Source organism: Mustela putorius, unplaced genomic scaffold (genome assembly GCF_011764305.1).
Source record: "Mustela putorius furo isolate JIRA1106 unplaced genomic scaffold, ASM1176430v1.1 tig00003942_pilon_pilon_pilon, whole genome shotgun sequence".
Taxonomy (NCBI): Eukaryota; Metazoa; Chordata; class Mammalia; order Carnivora; family Mustelidae; genus Mustela; species Mustela putorius.
Genome location: NW_025422087.1, coordinates 4,464,955 through 4,486,579, shown reverse-complemented (window position 1 = coordinate 4,486,579; position 21,625 = coordinate 4,464,955). Strand labels below are relative to the sequence as shown.

Here is a 21,625-nt window from a genome sequence, read left to right as displayed (position 1 = left end):
GGGGGTATGGCTTTTGGGAACAACTAGCAGTATATGTCAGGGTGGCAGATGGAAGTCAGAAGAACAGAATCTTAGCGCAGGATGCTTTCCACGGATGCTGTGGGAAAAGGCCACGCGGGGGAGAGGACCTCCCGCATCCGCACCATGGAGGCTGCCTGTCAAGACCTCACCCCAGGCTCGCAGATGTGGTGGCCACAAGACAGCTTTTCTTTCCTGTGCCAGTTCCCCTCTTTGCTATCCTGGGTGACTGGCTGGGTGGCAGGCGGAAGAGCTGGGCAGCCCAGCTGCAGGAGTCGGGGCACCGGGCTGAGGTCTGGCTTTAACCTGCTCTGCCAGCTGATGTTGGCCGGGTGTGGGCCACGGCAGCCCCTGAGAGCTTGCTTCCCCGGGTCTTCGTGTGTTGGTGGCTAGATGCTGACTGGGCGCAGCCCCCACACGCGGAGAGCACGTCGATGACAGATTCACATAAAGAGCCTTCACAAAACATTTGTAAATGCTTTGGTTTGAGGCCATGTAGAACAGGTTGTGTGACTATTTCATAGCGAGCCGCTGTCCCGGGAGCAGAATACCCAAGTTAAACATCGAATTTAATTTTTTGAGTAGGTAATGTTTTCTCCTGGTTCATTTGTCATGATGTTATGAAAAGGTTTGTTTCGAGAATTTCTGTTCCCATTCCTTTCTTCATCTGCCTCATCTCCCACCCTGCCATGGGTAGTCATTTTTATCATTTCTGTGTGTAAGCTTCCAGCTTTTATTTGTATAAATACAAGCAACTACAAGTATGTATTTCTATTTATTTTGTATATTATGTATATAACTTTCATACATAATTTATGTGTATAGTCCCTCTCTTCTTACATAAAAAGTAACATTCTGTCTCCACTCTTCTGCACCTTGCATGTTTGCCTTACTAGCACATTCCACAGGGCTTTTGTACGGGGACTGTGTCCTTTGTTGTGGTGCGTGGAGTCTGAGCACCACGGGGCGATGGAGGATCTGGAGGAGCACCCACAGCTGGTTTCACGGCTGGTGGCTGCGGGAGCTTACATAGGAACAGCCCTTTCCCTGTGGCTCCCCTTCCATGGGATTCCTTCCCTCATCTCTCTCTGAGGAGCCGGGAAGGATGCCCTTGTCTTGTTCCAGCTCTCCATAACTCCGTGCTTTCACCGTTACTCCTGCTTCCCCCGGCTGCACGACAGAGGCATGTTCCAGCCCTGGTCGTCTCTCGCAGGGCCTCTTTTTGGGGTTGGACGTGTGTAACAGCAGTCCCGACACTCATTTATTCTTCGCGGCTGTTCCGTAGCTCTTGGTGTTAGAGGGCTTGTGGTGGCAGGCGGGCATCCAGAGGGTTTCCGTACCTGTCTGTCTGTCTGTCTGTCTGTCCCGGCAGGCACAGGGGAGCTGGGCCCAATTCCAGGTCTTGGCAAAGACGTTCCCATGTTCTAGTTGGGGGTCAGAAGTTGAAAGGGTCTGCCAGGAGCCCCTCTGATTAAGAGTCCCCCTCTCCTGAGCTATTTGACTGTCAACTGTTTTGTTTTAGGCTTTGGCCTCAAACATTTTATTATAGGAGTCAGCTCACCAGGGCATTCTGTGTTCTTTGTGATTTATGGATGTGGTGGGCACGTCCTGTGCCTTGCCGACTTACTTGTCCTGGGCCTCCATTTTTGTATTGTGGGTGGGGGTAACTTCCCTTTGAGTCTTGCAACAGTTTTTCCTACATCTCTCACTTGTGGGTTTCTTGGGGTTTCCCTCACGTTGCTACTTACTGAACTGCCATGAGTCCCAGATTGAGGACCTTACTCATGCTCTGACTTCCAGATTGTGAAATCAAGGATCCTCTAGAAATCAGTACAAGGGCTCAATCCCCATTACACAATAATTGGGACCAAAGTGGCTGTCTGTTTTATTAGTCAGTTGATGAATCCCTCTGAAAGCAAATTGGGCCAATGAGTTGCTAACCCAATTGACATCTGTTTATAGGACTAGAATATTCTGTATGGCTCTTCTAATGTTAGGAAGCCAGGTGGTCTGGGGCAGGTTGCCCTGCAGAGCTGGGCTGTCATCAGCCTGCTGAGTTAGGAGAGGCGATGGGAAGGTGGTGACCATTCTCTGGAAACTGCGACAGGACGCCTGCAGCCCTGTGGCCAGCCAAAGGCATGGCTGGTGAGGGAGGAGCCAGGCCATCCTTCCTGGGGCTGGGAATTGGGCTGTTTTTCAGGTGGTGGCAGCGGACCAGGGTGTACACGGCTTAGAGCCACTTCGTGATGGGCAGGGCCTGGAGTGGCCATCCAGAGTGTGAGTGGTGGCAGGCCGCGAGCTCATGTGGCTCTTCTCGGCGTGGGGCACACTGTTTCGAGTCAAGGTTCCACTTCGCTGGAACTATTTTCTGAACCGTAAAGGATTTCTGGGGCTGACAACCTGTATATGGCCGTATATTCATTACTTCAGCAATTATGTCCTGAGCCCCATCCATGTGCCCTTGCCATACTGAGCTCTAGTCCCCACCCATGTAGACATCCCTGTTTACCGTGTGCATGTGAGTGCTTGTGGGCAGGAACCATTCACTTTCCTTCACTGCAGTGTCTCTGAAAATGTTTGAGACTGCAGTTACTGGTAAATATCGGAGACTTTTTGCATTGTGTTCCTGGGGTGGGGGCCACACACCCATTTGGCAGCTCTTCATTTGACAGTCCTGGGAGAGAGGCCTCACTTGCTGGTTTCTTCCCTCTTTCCTGTTGGACACCCTGTGTCACAGTTTCTCCCCTGTCCCCAAAGCCAATATTCAGGGATACTTCTGGAAAGAGTTCAGTGGGTGCCCTTGTGGCTCTGGGCTATGTAAAGGAGGGAGGCCTGTGGCCCGCGGGGTCTAGGGACAGCTGCCTCGGGGATCATTTACTAGGCGTCTGGAGGGCCCCAGGCCAGCAGTGGCCAGGGGTGGAGGGGACACACTACTGTTGGGAACAGCTTTTCTTCAGGACTGTGAAGTGGGTGTTATGATCTTTGGCTCTTTTTCCCTAGTGACACAAAACAAGGGACACTTGGCGCTGGTGGATTCATGCCCTTTGGATTCTCCGGTGTCCTGTCTGGGGCAGCGACGTGCTTCTATGCCTTCGTGGGCTTTGACTGCATCGCCACAACAGGTACGGCTCCTCCCTGCCCGCTGGACGGGTCCTCCTCCCTCGTCAGACAGGCTGGGCTAATTTTACCCAGGGGTGCTGTTTTCCTTCCTGTGGGGCAATGCCGGCTGCTGCTCTTTCACACGTGAGTAACGTGTAGGTCTGTAGCTTCCTGCTAATCTTTTCCCCCCTTTTATCACTTCCCCAAGTGGCAGTGCCTGGCAGGAAAGCCTGCATCACAAACGTGACTAACTGGTGTGCTGCTAGGACAGGATAATGACAGCGTCGCTCAGCCCGATTTCATATCTGGGCGTCATCAGGGAGAAACGAGGCCATTAAAAATATTGTTATCCGGGTGATTGAATAGGCCGGGCTCAGTCGGGCCTCCTGAATTTTTTCTGCCAAAGGAAACAAGTCTTTTTTCCTTGGCTGAACCGGGGCCTAGAGGCCGAGAACACCCTCCCTGGGCACTATGGGTCCTCTGATCCATGCGCGGAGGGCCACCCATGGTTCCCAGAAGCTCGAAGACCCCGGTTCCCATGGGGCTGAGCACGTCAGGGGTGTCATTCGTGGGTGGCGCGGGCATCTTGTGGGGCTGGGGGGTTGCCCCTTACTGTCTTGCCCTCCTGGGCCCGATTCCTTGCTGCTTCTAGGTGAAGAGGTCAAGAACCCTCAGAAGGCGATCCCCGTGGGGATTGTCGCGTCCCTCCTCATTTGCTTCATCGCTTACTTCGGGGTGTCGGCTGCCCTCACACTCATGATGCCATACTTCTGCCTGGACAAGGACAGTCCCTTGCCCGACGCCTTCAAGTATGTGGGCTGGGAAGGTGCCAAGTACGCGGTGGCCGTCGGCTCACTCTGCGCTCTTTCCACCAGGTGAGGCCTTCGGCGGTGAGGCTCTCGGGAGGGTGAGAGGTGGTGGGCTGTGTGCGGCCTGACACACAGGCATGCCGCTAATCTCGCTTTTTTCCCCCAAAGAGCCAGCACCCCAACCCTGATGAGGTGGTTTCTCCTCCTGCTGTTAGCAACCATCCCGCAAGTTGTTCTTGGTATTTTCACCCTGAAGACTCTGAGGCCTACTTTCTGACATCTACTCAGCAAGGGTCTGGCTTGCTGTCCCCAGCCTTGGCCCCTACAGCAGGCCACCTCTTTGAACACTGTATTTTGGCCCTTAGTTTTATCATAAAGCGGAGGCTGCCTTAAAAAAGGGAATTAATGTCTTTTTTTTTTTTTAAGATTTTATGTATTTATTTGAGAGAGGGACTAAGAGTGAGAAAGCACAAGCAGAGCGGGAGGGGCAGAAGGAGAAGGAGAAGCAGTCTCCCCACTGAGCGGGGAGCCCGAATCAGGGCTCAATCCCAGGACCCTGGGATCCTGACCTGAGTGAAGGCAGACGCTTAGCTGACTGAGCCCCCCAGACAGCCAAGATAAAGTGGCTTTGAATAAGAAACATTTTGCCCCTGATGTTTGCTATTAGCCTGTACATACAGGAAACGTTTGCTAATCGTTGATTTACCACAGAGAAATCCTCATGAGCCCAGTGAGGCTTTTATATTCTGTTTGATTCAGCTAGAAATACTGTGGGAATAAATACAAAATTTCCTTTTCCTAAGAACTATGAAGAAGATCCCATGCATGTTTGTTAGGTTAAGCTGTTCTTTCACTGAGCACATACAGTAAGTGCTTTTTCTGGGGTTGATGCGATGAATTTTGTCTGCCAGTCATGGGCTTCCCCTAGTTTGGAGGGTGGCATTTCTCGGTGAGGAGTTCAGGGCAGCATGGTCTACCACGTAGTGATCACGTTAGGAGGCCTCTCTTCCTGATGGGATAGTGTTACATGTGCTTTTTGCCTTTCCCTCCCGTGCAGTCTTTTAGGTTCCATGTTTCCCATGCCTCGAGTCATCTATGCCATGGCTGAAGATGGACTGCTATTTAAATTTTTGGCCAAAATCAACGATAGGACCAAAACACCAATAATTGCCACGTTGACCTCAGGTGCCATTGCTGGTAAGAACTGGAACTAATCCCACCTGCCAGTATTTTAACAGTGGAGTTACTGCTAGTCCCTAGGGAAATACCTTGAATTGTGCTGGTCTGTGAGAAGTTAGAGCTGGTCTTCTTAACTTTTGGTTTTCACCCTTGGAACCTGATTTCCTGCAAGATAGCCACCCTTTTGACTAAAAGCAGAGGCCAGTTTTACAGAGGATGTGATGGAATTCTCAAAAATGTTTGAATCCTTTTATTATGATTATCCTCTCATTGGACAGAGCTTAGAACACCCACTATCCCTACAGAGCCACTTGTGTTTCCCATTTTCTGAATGTTCCTCAGTAGACTTTGGTGGGATGACACCTTCTTGCATGGTAACAAGCTGGAAGACTGTTTAGTTAGTACTGGAAGTTCATTCTCTGTGTCTCTTAGCCTGTGGATCCTCACGGTAATGAGAAGCCCTTAAGATCAGTGTTTTAGGTAATGTGCTACCTGTTCTCCAGGAGATATCGGGGGTGTTGCGGGGGAGGCCGATTGCTATAAGTTTATAATGGCAGGCTTAGAGAAGATTTATCTTATCAAGTATAAGGTTCCCCACCAAGAGGATGGTTTTGACAGCTGAAATCCATACACAAAGAACCTTGGGGCTCTGTGATATTCCAGGGGCCCCTGATTAAGAAAAGGGGAGCATCGAAGGACTGTGCTATTGGTTTTCTATATTTTCTCCCCCAATAATTGCTTCTCCCAGCCCCAAGAGACAGCCATAATCCAGCCTGTTGTACAGAGAGGTTAAGTGAGGGGGTATACCCACACCCAGGAGACCTGGCTTTCAGTTCCTGATTGGTTTTTATGCCAAAGTGGCTGGCTCCTTCCACGGTCTTTTTGGGATATTAGGACATATGATACCAGTTCACCCTCTGTACCGCAGGGACTAGTCAAATAGCCACTGGTAAGACATTTGACCATCTTAAATGAATGGATTGTTAATAGTATCTACCCCTTTATCAAAGTGTGTTTAGTATTGTGAATTAATGTCACATAACGAAAGAAAGCTAGTTTTTCATTATTTAACAAATTTGTTGTGTAATTGTACATTCTTGACCACGATCTCAATGTTCAGGTTAAGGGACACCACATGTCAGAATATGACCAATATATTTAAGAGATGAAGAACGGGAACTAGTTAATATTCTTTCAGGATTTACATGTAATTTGATCATATTAAAGACTGGACTTTAATTCCCTTCCTGTGCTGATCAGAGGAGCTCAAACTATAATCTTTAAAGTGACTATAAAGTACGTGCATTCACCAAACCAGGATTTACTCTTTCTTTTCATTTGGCAGGAGTGGTCAATGGGTATTTGGTTTTCTGAAATCACCCCACATGGAAAAAGTCTGGCTGGAGTTTCTTTGTGGGTGGGGACATAGGCATCTGCAGCCTGCACAGCTGGACACTGTTCTGACTATCCAGAAGGCCCGGCATTGCTCTTTGATCCTGTTATCTACCCTCAATGTAAATTTGTTTTAGTTGGAGTAGTCCGTAGGGGCTTGAGAAATATTTGTGGAAAAGGAATGGTTTTGTGTTTCTGTTTTAACTTGTGTTGATTGCCTATGATTTGAAAATACCCCAAAGTAGATCTATCCAAGTTGTTTAAATGGGAAACCAGACAAGTGTACCCATATAAATAGAGAGATAGACTCTCACAAAAATTACAAAAGATTTTCAAATAAGCATGCATGTTGTAGATTTTTATAAATGGGGTCATGGTAGAGGTACCAGTATTGTTTGGAGATAGCACTGCTTTCCATACTCAGCTGTCTGGGTTAGGAGCCCCTGTGGATCCTCCCAGAGCACTGGACTTGACCTCATCCACCTGCTCATCACTGTTGCCTACTGATGCCTGTGTTGGATGATATACTCGGGGAAGCTGGAGACTCTCTGGTCTGCCCACTTTGATGGTGTACATCTTTGCTGGGGTGCGCTGACCAGCGTATTCTCAGTGCGTGCCAGATGGATGATGAATGAATGGGTAGGTGATGGCCGAATGGATGGATGGGTGATAGGTGATGGATGGACAGAGGATGGATTGATCCATGGATGACGGGTGGATGGTTTGTGGGCAGATGGATAGATAACATGTAACTGTCTATGAGTCTGTGCAGTGCAGAGAAAGATGCACTGGGCTCCGCCACAAGAACCTAGTTGAGATCCTGACTTTTCCACTTCCTAGCTGTGTGACCTTCAATAAGTCTTCCAACATGTCTGACTTCAGTTTCTCTATCATAGTGTAGTGATAGCTTGCAGAGTTGCCATGACGATCAAGAAAGGTCCTGTTCATGGAAGTGCTCTTCATATAAATGTTAATTATTGTTACTATCTGCTGAGGACCGTTAATGTGATTTAATCCTGAGCATTTCTTCTCTTTAAGCAATGTCGTCACAGTGTCTTTCCATGGAAAGGGCTGGGGTGAGGAAGCAAGTAAAAGCAGCTCCCCCTGTATACCCTGGATCGTGGGTGGGTGGTGGTTCTGGCTATCTGTGATTGTGGGCCATCTGTGGATCCTGATGCTTGTCTCCTCCTCAGCTGTGATGGCCTTTCTCTTTGACCTGAAGGACTTGGTGGACCTCATGTCGATTGGCACTCTCCTGGCTTACTCTTTGGTGGCTGCCTGTGTGTTGGTCTTACGGTATGTATGGCTTTTCCGGATTCCATGATAGATAGTGAAGATGTACCCTGTTAGCCTTTTGAAAGTTCAGGTTAATGGTTTATAAGGTGTAATTTCAGGTTCTTGTTAGTTCCTTTGGGAATTGCCCTAGAGAGTGTGGGATTTGGTGGTTGAGAGTCTAGTCACAGAAAACATCATTGAAAAGAGTCAGGGGGCTCACCTTTCACTATCACGTGCCCTCATTTTTCTGGCGGGATGTTAGGAGGAGGGAGGTGACAGCTTCTCAGCCTAACTGTTGGGCCTGGTCCAGGGAACAGAATTTTTGAAGGCTTAGGGTAATGATTTCAGTTTGGTCCAGGGTCTTAGCTTGGAGGGTACTGGGGACTAATCCTGGTGGGAATTGGGAGAATCCTTGTATGATTCTTAGGGCAGTGCTGTCCTATAGCAACACCGCAAGCTGCCCCAAGAGGAGTCAGTCCCAGTACATGGCACTGAGTGGCCGAGGTGAATGTTGAGCAAGACTTCCCAGGCTCTGGCCGTGTCAGCTTTGTGGACGCTGGGCCAGCCCCTGGATGGCCGAGGTAAAGCAGTTCAGGGCCCAGGAGTGGTGCCCTGTGTTCTCAGCTCCCTCGGTGTACCCCCTTCCCAGGCACAGCCCTGGGCTCCAGCTGTCCTTCGCTCTGAAAGGACAGGGTTCTGCTTCCTCACTACCAGGAAAGGCTCAAGGGAACATTTATCATGAGAATATGGAGTCCTGGAGACTCAGTGTTGGTCACCTGGGAAAAGCCTCATTACTTCCTTTCGGGCATTTATACTGGCAAGGGCATTTACTCCATTTGTCCCATTTCAGGAATGCTTAGCACCTACTCTGTGTAAAACGGGCTGAACCTCAGCCGTGGCCGTGTAGCATTGGCTAAAACTAGTTTGCTAGTTCTGTGACCGTTTATTCCGTCCTGAGGGCTCAGCCCTGGAGTCTTCTCTGAGGTTCTCCTTACACTCTCATTTGACCAAATGGTGTTGACATAAGTGAATCAGTAAAAAATGGTTAAATATCTTTATGCTCACACTTAGATTAGATGCAAAATAATTCAGAAAGCACTCTGGTTTTCGTCGCTGGTAGAAAAGATTGGAGCTCTGTTCATTTTGGGTGGGAAGATAAGGAGCCTCGTTTAAAATGAATGCTTTACTTGCAGGAAGCTTATGTCTTGGAAATCATGCCACAGGCCCAGTCTTTCGGCCAGCTCTGTAAAGTTGTTTATTCTAAGCCATTTGGAGTTTTAAAAATAAATTGATGCAATTAAGTCTCACAAAGAGAATTTCTCAAATCCATCAGCTTGCCGACACATTTCTCTGGCTCTTGGCACCAAACAGGATCCTAATGTCACAGCTTCCTATTTCTGTTTGTACTTTTAGCTCCCTTCAGCTGTAGTTTTGTTGGAAGTGGCCAAATATTGTAAGCATCCAAGGGCCAGTACTATTACTCAGAGCAAGGGAAACCATCTCAGGATATTCCTTTGGGCTAGTTCATGGGGAAGGTCAAGTTGCCTCAAATTGAGACCCCAAGGAGGAGGGTATTGCCCAGAAGCAGAAACAGAAAGAAGCCGAGGACTCAGGTCTCCTCCTCTGTATCTACTTTGCCAGAGAATGCATCGTTCTGACCATCTTCTTCCCATTTTATGCCTTGTGTCCTGGGCAATTTACCTTTGAAAGCTTACTAAGAACTTGAGTCAATATGTATCCTTTTGCCCAATGAAAGCACATTTTGATGGTCACACAATACCTTTCTTTACAGGTATCAGCCAGAGCAACCTAACATGGTATACCAGATGGCCAGAACTACCGATGAGCTCGATCAAGTGGACCAGAATGAATTGGTGAGCACCAGTGATTCCCAGACAGGCTTTTTACCAGAAGCAGAACGGTTTTCTTTGAAAAACATACTCTCACCCAAAAATATGGAGCCTTCCAAATTCTCCGGGCTAATTGTGAACATTTCAACCAGCCTCATAGGTAAGAGCCTGCCCTTCCCTGTAAGGTGTTTGGGGTCCTGCTTGTTGGTATTGCAGGGTTTCTTGTCCCGGGTGGTGGAGGCAAGTGCTGGAAGGGATAGAGATAAGCATCTGTCTTGCTCCTGGACTGTGATGTCAGCTGCTCTGCCCTTACCGTAATTGGTGGCTGCAGAAATGGAGCCTCCCTCTCCGTGGGTTTTGGGGCTATCTGTGGGGATCTGAAAAAAGATTGAATTGCACCCCTCTCTCCCTCCTTCTTAGCAATTCTTATCCTCACCTTCTGCATTGTTGCCGTGCTCGGAAAGGAGGCTCTGACAAAAGCGGAGTTGTGGGCCATCTTTGTGCTTGCTGGATCTGTCCTCCTCTGCTCCCTGGTTACCATCATCATCTGGAGGCAGCCTGAGAGCAAGACCAAGCTTTCATTTAAGGTGAGCAGCTCTGCCCGCAGGGAACCTCCTGGTAGGCTCTGTGGTAGGTGCCCCAGATCCCAGGCCTCCTGCGCCCTGCGTGAGCTCTGCCAGGCCAGGCTGTGTGGAGCAGAGGGGCTGGCCGGCCAGCCTCAGGGACAACGGGTGGGGACCCGACCCTGGAAGAAGGCACCCCTCCCTGCTGTAGCTCTTAGGTGTCAGTGACGCAGCTCACTGCCGGGGTAGCTCACATGTGTCCATCTAACGTATGTGGCTGGCGCATCGCATTACTAAGCCTTGGAGGTGACCAAGGTGTCTGCATTTTAGCTTACACAAGTAATGAAGTAGTTCAGTGTTGGAGATAAGGAGAAGTCCCTCTTCTAGCCCCTTCTTAAACAGGAGATTAGCAAGAGGGGAAAATTAGAGTAGAGTCCACATTGGCACTTGGTAGCCTAGAACCAAACCCCCACCTATTAGAGTTTGCCGGTGCAGGGGTGCGGCTGTGCATATGTGTGTGGGTTGGGGTGCACTCACCTTCTCTTCCCCATATAAAGAGCGCAGTCCATCTGTTTCAGGGGTAGGGGCTTTTCTTAGGGCATTTTTGCTAAATGACTCAAAGGCAACACCCCCTGCACTCCACCCCCTACAGACTTGACAATGCACCCCCCTCACCCCACTCTTCTTTGCAGGTGCCCTTCCTGCCGCTACTTCCCGTCCTGAGCATCTTTGTGAACGTCTATCTGATGATGCAGCTGGACCAAGGCACGTGGGTCCGGTTTGCAGTGTGGATGCTGATAGGTATGTGAGGTCAGGGTTTCACTGTGATGGCCTCTCTTGGAGGCCCCTCTGCCCCAGGCCCCAAACCTGTCTACGCTGGTCATTTGTCTTTTCTACAACTTGTGCCTCTTGTCACTGAGCCTCTCTCATTTCCAATCTCAAAGCATAATGAAAACACATGTAGTCAGGGGTTTTCCCTCAGTGAGGAGCTCTTGTACATTGTGGGTCTCCCCTCCCTTTCAGATACTTTTCATTTTAATTGCTCTTGCCTGAGCTAGTTATGTCATGGCAAGAGTTGAAGGTAACAAAAACAAGGCAATGGTCTACTGTTCACAAAGCACCAGTCTATCTCCCTGGACCATGACCCTCCCCAGCCCAGCAAGCCCCTGCCCACTGGCCCATGTGGGAGATTTGGGGTCACCGTTTGGGTGCTGGCCCTGTTGTAGGTCACCCGTGGCCTACCCCCTACCTGGGTATCCAACCCAGGAACTGCAGGAAATGGACTCAGGCTCCTTCCTCAGTGCTGGTGACCAAGGAGTTTCCTCTCACCCTCAGTGTTGGTGACAAGAGCTATAACGCCAGGACTTTGTTTCTGCCAAAGCCTCCGCCCTGGGTCACCACGCTTGGGGGCAGATAGCTGCCGCCTGGAGATCCTTCTCTGCAGGCCTCACATTGTCTGCAAAGTGTGGCTTGCAGCCGGTTGGACAGACGTCCCCTGTAGAGCCTTCCTGTGGGAGAGCTGGTCAGTGTGTGCAGTCGTGTGTGATCGGCACACATTCCTCCACACCGCAGGGTGAGGCACACATTCCCCTGCGACGGCGGACGACCCCTGTTTTAAGCGTACTAGACATGAGTCTTGGGCTCCAAGCCGTTAGCTTAGTTCCAGGGCTTTGAGGCCTGCCCTCCTTATGTCTCTGGCATGAAGGTTGCCTCAGGGCCAGACGACGGTAGTGCTTGAGCGGATGGTTAGAAGCTCAGATCTCTGGGCCCCACCGAGGGACCTCTGGAGTCCTGGACACCAGAACAGACTGAACTCCTGTGTTACACACGCTTGCAGGCGACTTGAATGCCGCCTCCTATCTGACAGCCACATAAGTAGAGAAAACAGAGACAGTGGGCTTCCGGAGGCCGTGCGAACAGCTTGGGGAGCCGTGATGCCCGTTGGAAATCCCACCCTGGCAGGGAGCAGCACGGGCCCATCAGTAGCTCCAGGGCACAAGCTGGGTGGCGAGCAGATGAAGCTGCGGGATCAGCACTCGTCCCGGGGCCCCTAGCCTAGCTGCTCCCCCTGCTCAGGATCCAGCCCAGTGTGAGGCTCTCCAGAAGGGCATGTGCCCTTGCTGCATGTAGAGGTGGGAGAGCTGCTTTTGCAGATGTTAGTCAAAGTTGTGTCATTTCTCCGAGGGCAGAAAGTTTGCCCGTGGGGGCTGCTTGTGCTGGGTTCGGGCCCAGGACAGGCAGCGTGGAGAGGCTTTCCTGGGTGGGCTCCTCCACCAGCTGTGTTCACATGCGCGCTCTGCTCTCGGCCTGCAGGCTTCATCATCTATTTTGGTTATGGTTTGTGGCACAGCGAGGAGGCTTCCCTAGCCGCTGACCAAGCAAGGACTCCTGACGGCAATTTGGACCATTGCAAGTGACATGCAGCCCCTCCCTCAGAGGTGACCACAACCCCGAGGGATGCCCGCAGAGGTCCTGGGAGCACCTCACTCTGTCCACCAGTGCATCAGGACCCACCCACATCTACACAGCCCCAGTGCAGCAGACGCTGCAGCTACCTGAAACGCAGCCTTAGCCCACAGCCCGTGTGTCCTGCTTAGACTCGCTCCGCAGCAGGTGCACAAGGGCCCGTCATCTCGGACAGCTCCCCAGCAGGGGCCGCTTGGCCACAGCTAGCCACCGCGGCTCCTAACACCCCTCTGAACATGGAAAGTGGCCCCGTCCTCTCCATCTCCGTGTGCATGCTGCTGTGTGCTCAGGCAGAATGGAAGTCACTGTTTCTCGTCACCTTGGGAATCCGGGCCTCCCTCCCTAGGGACCATTCTGGTATTAAACATGTGCACACTCCAGACTCTCCATAGCCATCTCCCCAGGTGGCCCCCAAGGCCGGCCGCAGAGGCAAGGTGAGTACTCCAAAACATACGTCCCCAGAAGTCTTGCCCCTGGAGCCAAAGGACAGCAGTTTACCTTAAAAAGGAAAAGCAAGACTGGTTTCCTTCTCCCATTCCTGTTCCCTGCGTTGCTTCCAGAAGAGGCTGTGAGGACTGTAAGCTCTCTCCTCCTTCCCCTTCCAGTCAGGGGTTTTGCTGCTACACCGGACAGCCCCGCACACTCCAGTGGTGCTAAGGGCAGGCGTTTCCGTCACTGACCAGGAGGAAGGGAGCGCCGCTGTGGGGACGCGGCAGCAGGACCAAGGCAGGGCCGCCTCTCCTGGTGCCCAAGTGTGGGGACCTCCCCCAGCCGCACTCTCTCGCTCCAGACCCCAGGCTGGTTCTGGCTGCTTCTGGTATCTCTCGCCAACAGTTGTGTGTCCCAAGCAACTGGAGTGTGGCACTGCATTCCTGTGGGACTGGCCTTAGATTAGTAGAGCTTAGAACGCTGTATTCTGTGGGTCTTTGCCAATCACTAAATCCTGCCCTCTGATGCTTGTGGGTTAGCATTTCGAGTCTTGTAAGGTTCTCAAGGCAGGTGTCCACTCATTCTGAGGTGACAGTGGCCGGCCCTGCTCGCTGCTTCTGGTCCCAACATGATCTGTTTGGCCCCTCCTTAGATAGAATCAAACCGAGTCCTCTGTTAGCATCTGCGAATCACTCCAAATTAAGTTGGCACTTAGTGTTAACTTGGAAAATGACCAAATATTTCCTTGGTGTGTTGTTGCAAGCGTGGGGTCTGCGCGTGAGAATGTGGGGGTCATACTGCTGTCCAAGCGTTGTGGATTTGTATCTGGATCGTAACCTGGCCCTGGACCCCCTGCCTCTGTCAGTCACAGAGCCAGCTTGGGTCCCTGCAGCTCCGTGCTCCGTGCTCCCTCCCCGGACCCTGCAGCACCCCACACTCTCACCCACTCTGCGGAGAGGAGCCCAAGGAAACGAGAACACTGACGCAGTCTTCCTTCCCATGAGAACGTGACTTGGGAGACAGAAGGGCCTCACGTGAACTGGAGGGGAGGGAGGAAGGCATGTGGACACCCTAGAAAATGTAAATGCTGCTTTGCAGCTCAGACTCCCACTTCTTCCCTCTTGTCCGACCTTTGACACAAATCTGGTAGAAATAAGCCTGGTAAATTGACGGCACTTGTCTGATCTCCCTCAGTAGGTTCGGAGAGAATTGCAAGAATTTGTGGGCCAGCCAAATGGCAGGGTCGGTCAGTGGAGGGCTGGTGGGCCGGTGGCCAAGAGCTTGGCCTCTGCCCCAGGCCCTGATCATCTGCCTGGAAGCTTTATTCTAAATATCATTTGTGAATGTTATAGAGGGAGGAGCATAAGGGCTCAGAGCATGGGTTTCCAAAGAAAGGTATTTAAATTTATGTAGATTGGTGCTGTATAATATTTTGATAAATATTAACTTATTTCATGGGGTTTTGGTTGTCTGCTGTCTTCTTAGAATTTGTTAGCTATTTGTTTGCTTGATTTGTCTGTTACTTTCCCACATAGGCAAAGAGAACTTGAGGGAAAGGTAATATCTGAGAAAAGTGTAGGGGAGAGAGAGAAAAAAAAATTTTTTTTTACCTTAATATCTTTTTCTGGCTGAAATTTCTGTGCAAGACAGCAGGCAATAGACTGTATACAGATGACATTTCAGCTGGCAACGTGTCTCCTTCTGCCGACTGACAAGATGTGTTCGCTGATGCCATCCCACGGAATGCGAAGCTCCTGGAGTGGGAGGGTCCTCCTTCCTCACCCCAAAGTGGGAAGTGCCTCCAGAAGCCTCGGAAAAGGACACCTGAAGGTCCCGCAGAGAAATAGTTGTCATGGTCACTGTGCTTTTATGGAGACTAACTTCCGTTCAGTTGCCAGGGGTTTTTTTCTTCTGTGTATGAGGGTGGTAATGTAAGGAATGATGTTTGGGGTCAGTCTCCCCAGCGCTGTTAGGCTTTTTCCTATCCCATCCTTCATTCCTTCCCCAGAAATAAACACATACACGCGCCGGGGCATGCACACACACAGGCAAGAAATAACCACCAGAAATGCCCAACAATTGGCCTCCCTACCCCCCAAGCGAGAATATGATTATCAGTTTCATGGCTTGGCCAGTATTTTCTATACCATCAGAAATTCCACACTTCTAGAGACATGCCCTTTGGAAATGTTGTGTCTGCTTTTATCTGTGACCCAGTTGCAAAAAGCCATATTGGTAAGACCCATTTGTGTCAAACAAGTACCCCTTCCTGCCTCCCGAAGTGCCCTCTGCCCTTCTGTTTTTGTGACCCCATGAAGACTCACAGAGAAGCCAACAGCAGGGCCTCAGGACCTCTGCTGATGATTGAGGAGTGTGAGGGGTCTCCAGGGAAGCAGTCAGACCCTGTGGGCCAGTGAGGCTGAGCCTGCTTCCTGGAGGGGGCCTTGGGCAGGAGATAGGGCCTTTGCATTCCCTCACCCCACCCCACCAGCTCACACCCCTTCCACCCAACTTGGGGCCTGATTTGTTTTTCCAAACCTGTAAGAGTAGATAGGGCCATTTTTCCTAGGGTGTTTTGGAAAGACTCTAAATCAATACTGTTGTCAGAACCTCTCCCTCTCCAGCTCCCCAACCTGTGGTTCGGTTCCACTGAGTCATCTCACTTAAGAGATCGGCCTCCTGGTCCTGTGTGCTGTGGTTTGGCTATCACAGGCTGCCTGCCTGCCGTGTGTGCATATTGGGGGCTTCAGCTGCCCCCAGCTCTCGAGGCTCTGGCACACCCTGTTCTGTACCTTTGGCACAGCCTGTGTGTGCCCCCGGCTGAGGCCCCTGGCCCTTGCTTGTTGGGCTTCGTCCATGGCAGTGGGCACGAACTGAACTGCATGCCCTCCTTGCAACACCCAGCGGGTGTTCAGAGCTGAGTGAGTTCTGCAGTCTGCCCGGGATGGTCTCTAGCCTAACACTAGCCACGGCTGTGAGTCCAGGGTCCAAGGGTGGGTTCCTTGGGTGAGTGTGGACATGCCTCGGAACGGCCCCAGCCAGAGTATAGACGGACTCAGGCATTTTGGGGCCATCACCAGGAGAGGACACCTGCCAGCTCTGAGCCGGGACCGTCTTCTGATCTGCGTGTCTCACTTGTATACATCTCATCAAAGTTGATTGTCCTGTCAGCACCCAAAAGCCATGATCACCAAGATGGGAGTGAGGAATCTTCGTGCCAGGCCCCATCGCCGATGTGTTCTCGCACGGACAGAGATGTGTGTCTGCAGGCCTGTCTGCACTCTGCTGGCCATAGGTGTGCAACATTTGTGTGCCTGTGTGTGGAACTGTTACAAAGTTCTTGGCAGATAGAACTAAATATATGCTATGTGTGGTTGTTCTGTATAACTTCAGATATATGTTTGACATCATAATGAGAGTATTGTATGTAAGGCTCCTCAGGGAGTGAGATAGACATTTTGTCAGACTCCTATGGACTTTTTTTGGTAATGAAATGATTCACTGATCCAGTGCTGCAAGAAGCTACACTCCATATTTCATCATCATGGTTATGATGCCTGATGGGTTTTTATGGCAAAAGAAGAAAATGTCAACTGACTTTGATATTCGTCACTATAATCCAGTCTTTCTGTGCCCGTTGCTTCATGGAGCAGCAGTGCTCTTTTGAGTGGGACACTGACCGGCCAAGGGCCTCAGGGCACAGTTATCAAGGAACCCCCTTCCCCTGACCCCGATGGTCCTGTAAGTGTGTGGAACTGCCGGCCTAAAAACCCCCATGAGATCAAGACCTTGGCTGTGAAGTCCAGCAATTGATCTTCTCAGGGTCTCAGGGTATGAGCAGGAAGCAGGGCTGGGAAGATGTGCTTTGACTGTTAATTAATTAACAAGGTATACGATGTTGTGTTTCTTGATGACAAACTTTTTAAAGCTTGGGACTTATTTTCGATTTGAGAAGTTGTAATATATATTTAAAGTAAGTTTCCCGCTTAAGTTGTGCCTTCCAGCATCGATGGGTCTAAAGCACGGGATGATGATCCCAGTGAGGGCTGGTTTATTATCAAACCCACAGAGCTGTGGTTTCTCCAGTAAACTTTTTCTTCTACTGAACATGGAGCCATTATTAAAAGAATTGTGTTTCTTATTATGTAAATGGTATAATATTTTTGCTTGTTTGATGTTCTATTTTTCTAATAGTTTTCTTATAGTTTCTTATAATTGTAATACTAGATTTAGAATCTGATGCCCACTGCAAACCAGGCTGTCTCTGCTGGTCTCTCCTGTTTTTATTTTAAGGACAAGCGTCCATGTCCACCCCTTAAAAAAATGTGAAATTCTGCTCTGTATCCCATTTTTGCTGACAACACTGTATGTTGACAACTTCCTACTATATGTTGTAAAATCAGATTATTTTGTGGTACAGTATCTCATGCTTCTGCCAACTCTAATAAATTCTATGGCTTTGGCATGCACAGTGTGATCTCAAGACTACCGCCGGTAGGGTCCCCAAGCTTGGCAGCGCCTCACAGAGAGTTCCAGATCCTGCCCTTCCCTTCTTTAGCATCCTCTGTTTCTCCACAGCCGGATGTTGTGATGTTTCATTGGCCTTGGGGCATTTGGTGCAAATGCTCATTCCAAAGTCCAGTCCCTCAACCAGGGAATCCCCCAGCCCTCAGTTTAGGATCCTCTCATGCCATCTCCCCACCTCCCACTCCTTCCAGACCTGGCTTGGGTTTGAGCGGGGCTGTCTGTGCACCAAGATTGCTGCCCCCCAGGGGCATAAAGCCGCTCATCCACCGAAGCCCTTGGGTGCCCATGCGCCAGCCGCCTCGCACCACGTACACCTCAGCCCTGCCCTGTCCTCTGCTGCACACAGTCTGTGCAGGAGGATGGGGTGGGGGGAGGGTTGCAGCTGTCCCTGGGGCTGCATCTCTCCCGCATCCCCTCCACCCCCAGGGAAGGAAGCCTTTTCTTGGACAGGAGGCCGACTCTGTCCAGGGGTCTTAACTCTCAGACGCTACCAGGCAGCGATTCAATGACCAAACGGAGAAGTTGGTTGCCAGCGGAAGGCAAGGCCCAACCTGGGCGTGTTCTCAGCAGACACCGGAGCCCTAGGAGAGCAGGGCAGGGGGAGCTGCGGCCGGTTCACACCAGGTTTACAGGAGAATCAGTCTGCAAGCCAACCCCCGCCGCCCACCAGCGCCATCCTCCGCTTGGCACCAGGCCCCAAAGCTCGGACTGTGTGCCGCCTCCCTGCTCCACAGCAGCCAGAGTGTGCCCTGTGGCCGGGGCCGCGGGCTGGCAGAAGGCGGACCCCCGCAAGCGATCGCTCGGTGAGAGGTCCTGCCGACAGCTTGCAGGCGCCGGTGAGCCGAGCGCAGGGTCCCCGGCCCCGGGGAGTGGCCACGCGGGCAGATAGCGTCTGGCTTCCTGAGCCACCAGGCACCTAGAGCCCACCTCCCAGAACACGAGCCGGAGCTCGGTTCCCGCGGCGTCGCAGCGCCACCTAGTGGCCAGCGCGGGGTGGGCAGCCCGAGGAGCAGCCCCGCCCCCCCGGCCCCATCTCAGCCATCTCTTAGGGAGCCCTGAGCCCCGACTGGGGATTCCAGGCGGGAGGTCTGATGGGGAGCCACCTGGAGCAAGCTTTCCCTGGAAGTGTGGTTATGAAACACTTCTGGGGAGTCAAAAGCTGCCTCAAAACAGCTGGGCATCGGCAGCTCCGGAGGAATCCTCCCGAGCTCCTCACTAGGCTGCGTATTCCTGCCCAGCCTTGAAAACAACCAGACAGAGCCGGCAGGGAGGGTTGGGACGCCAACTGTGGGTAACCCTGTACGCCCTTCTTCAAAAGGGTACAGTTTAATTTTACCAAACTCTGGCTGCCCACTGAGCCGTAAACGCTGCTGTTGAATAAAATGCAATGTGAGTAAAGGCTCAGCGAATAAAAACAGGTGCCGCCGTTGCTAATGAAGGCAGCTCTCTGGCCAACCCGTCAGCTCCGGATCCCCGTGGCTCGGGACTGAGTTGGGGAAGAGATACCTGCAGGTTAGACTTTCCCATGGATGCTTGGAGGTGTTGCTCCTTGAAACAACGAAGTTACTGAGTGCCTGCGCTTTACAGTGTGGCAGGGGAGGGCCGATGGCAGCACGGCTCCACTACATTAATTTGGGTGCAGTTAAGACAAGAACACACTGTGCGGACAGCAGCAGCTGTACGGGGGTCTGGGAGTGGGTGCCTCAGGCCTGCTACCCTGGGCTGGAGGCACAGAGCACCGGGCGGGGCCCTTGGTCCCATGCAGCAGGCTGGTCCCAACTCAGAGCTGCACACCATCTGATCCCCACTCGGTGCTGGCACGGGTGAAACTGGGAGATGTGGTGAGTGAGGCAAAGGAGCCCATCCCTCCTGAGTGCATCTTCCCTCCCCGCTGAGTGGGAGAACCCGAGCTTGGTGGGGTGCTCAGGACACCTTGGGTGGCCCTGTTTTTGTTTCAGGAAGTTAAAAGACATTTCGCCAATTTAAGTGAATGAACACCCAGGAAAGGCTCCCAGCCTTTGGTGGTGGCTTTCTTTTTTTAAGTCTGGGGGCCCAAACTCTCCAACGGGCAGCACTCTGACCCTTGAGGACCATGGACGTGATGACAGGGTGTGGTCCCCGAATTGCCACTTGACAGCAGGATACGGATGCTGCATCATGGGCACCAGCCATGAGAACAGCTCTCAACTCCAATAGCAGGCGGCAAGTGTCCGGCTTTGAGGTATCGACCCACACTTAACTCCTCCACCACTCCCCTCCTGATGCGCCAGTCCATATCGCCCCTGCGGGGGTGGCGGGCACAGAGGAGGGCGCTGAGTGAGCTGTCTTCAAAGATCTCCTCTGCCTGCTGCAGGTAACCTAGGGGAGGGGCCGGAGCTTTCTACAGGCAGGAGGAAGCCAGCGCTGACCTCTTTTCCTACATGTGCCAGCGGGCGAGTCACTTCACTTTGGTGAAGTGGAGGTGCTGCTGGGCACCTTGTTTCCCTCGTGTGTAGGGGGAAGGACAGTGAAAAGTAATGGCTATAAAAGTGGAAGGCACAAGACACCCCGAAAGAAAAAAAGAAACAGTTTGGGACAGGTTGACCAGGTTTGATAGGTTGATGACGATTAAGATCGTTAATCAACAGGTAGTCAGCATCCACCATCTGAAGGCGTGGGTGGTTCAGAGGGAAACCACGGTGGTCCTGTCACATCCTGAAGTGACTTGACATGATTTATCGCCTGTATGGGGTCCCTTGTTCGGCAGCTGTTCTGGAGGGCGGGCTTGCTGGGGTCTCTGTAGAGTACCTGTTTCTCCCACATGCCTGCAAAACCCGGGGGGTCTCCCTTGGAACCCCAGGAAGGGCCAGGCCCACCTGGACACTGCAGGGTCAGCTGGCCAACCTGAGGCGGGGGAGGGGTGAGGGCAAGTGCTTTCGGGTAGAAAGAGGTGTCCCGCCTGCATTTGGGGGAACTACTCAAGAGCCCCCCAGGGTCCTGTGCTCCCCCCACACCAGGCCCCAGCCCCTCGGCTTGGGGAAAGAGCTCATGATAAGGAACTGCATGACAGTGGCCGTTGTCACTGGAGAGACAGATCTGTGTTGATCCAGATAAAACTGACAGGCTTTACGACACATCATACTCTCTTTGGGGCAGAACCATAGATCTATTTAGGTCTGATTTTGAAATCAGTGGTGAGGGGATCGTCCTCAGTCTTTTGTGTCCTTTTCCAGCCCTGTTCCTGCGGGAACATGCCCCAGCCCATGAAGATGGCCTTGCCAAGCAGAGCCTCTGAGCTTTTCCCGAGTATAGGGCAGGGCTGCTGGGGGGTCTTTGCTGGAAGACAGCTGCAGGGCCCCTGGACCTGCTGTGTCTGGGGAGAGGGGTTCTTGGTGACCATCAGTTGACCCTGACACACGCAGAAAGGGAACGTAGCCTGCCAAACTTCTCCCTGCCTGGGATCCCAGCCTCAATTTCCTGGAGTCCAACAGGGCCAGGCTGACAGGTACATCAAGTGCATATCACAGAAGGTCCCTCAAGTTCATTTTAATATGCTTCAAACACAAATATGCAACACAGAAACTGCAGGGGCCAGATAAATAAGGTGTGACCCCATTCCAATAATCACCAAGTGGGCCAGCCCATCAGCTCCCTCCCCTCCGCGGACATTCCCCCACCCTCGCCCCGGAACCTCATCCAGTGTGTGGAGGGCAGGGGTGGTTGCAGGGCTCAGACATGTCTCCCAAACACTAGGAAGAGGCTGGTGAGGGTTGGTGGGTCCTAGGCAGTGGGGAGGCTACAGCGTCGGTCTGTAGAAACCACTCCAGCCCAGGAGGAGAACAGCCGGGAGATTCCATGTTGAGAGAGGTCCGGGTCCTAATGGTGTGTGGGGCGGGGTGGGGGGCAGGGGTTGTGAGGATGGGACACAGCGTCTGCCGTGCCCCCATGTTTGAGGTTAAGAGCAACACGTGATGGGTGCCAACGACGAAGGAACGAAGCCAGGGCAATGTGGGAATTAGCTCAAGTACCGAAGGGCAGG

The 21,625-nt window shown here is 51.8% G+C and overlaps 1 protein-coding gene across 6 annotated transcripts in view; it reads left to right on the top strand.

Moving 5' to 3' along the window:
- The window catches only part of SLC7A1 (solute carrier family 7 member 1), a 79,276-nt gene extending 61,731 nt beyond the window's left edge, over positions 1–17,545 (top strand). For all 6 annotated transcript variants that reach the window (XM_045069775.1, XM_045069772.1, XM_045069774.1 and 3 more), the window contains 8 exons: positions 3,019–3,140; positions 3,770–3,992; positions 4,984–5,123; positions 7,691–7,793; positions 9,565–9,782; positions 10,043–10,209; positions 10,878–10,986; positions 12,499–17,545. In XM_045069775.1, the coding sequence (XP_044925710.1) occupies positions 3,019–3,140; positions 3,770–3,992; positions 4,984–5,123; positions 7,691–7,793; positions 9,565–9,782; positions 10,043–10,209; positions 10,878–10,986; positions 12,499–12,602 (1,186 nt within the window). In that variant the 3' untranslated portion in view covers positions 12,603–17,545. The remainder of the gene's footprint in view (positions 1–3,018; positions 3,141–3,769; positions 3,993–4,983; positions 5,124–7,690; positions 7,794–9,564; positions 9,783–10,042; positions 10,210–10,877; positions 10,987–12,498) is intronic.
- The last annotated feature ends 4,080 nt before the right edge of the window (positions 17,546–21,625 follow it).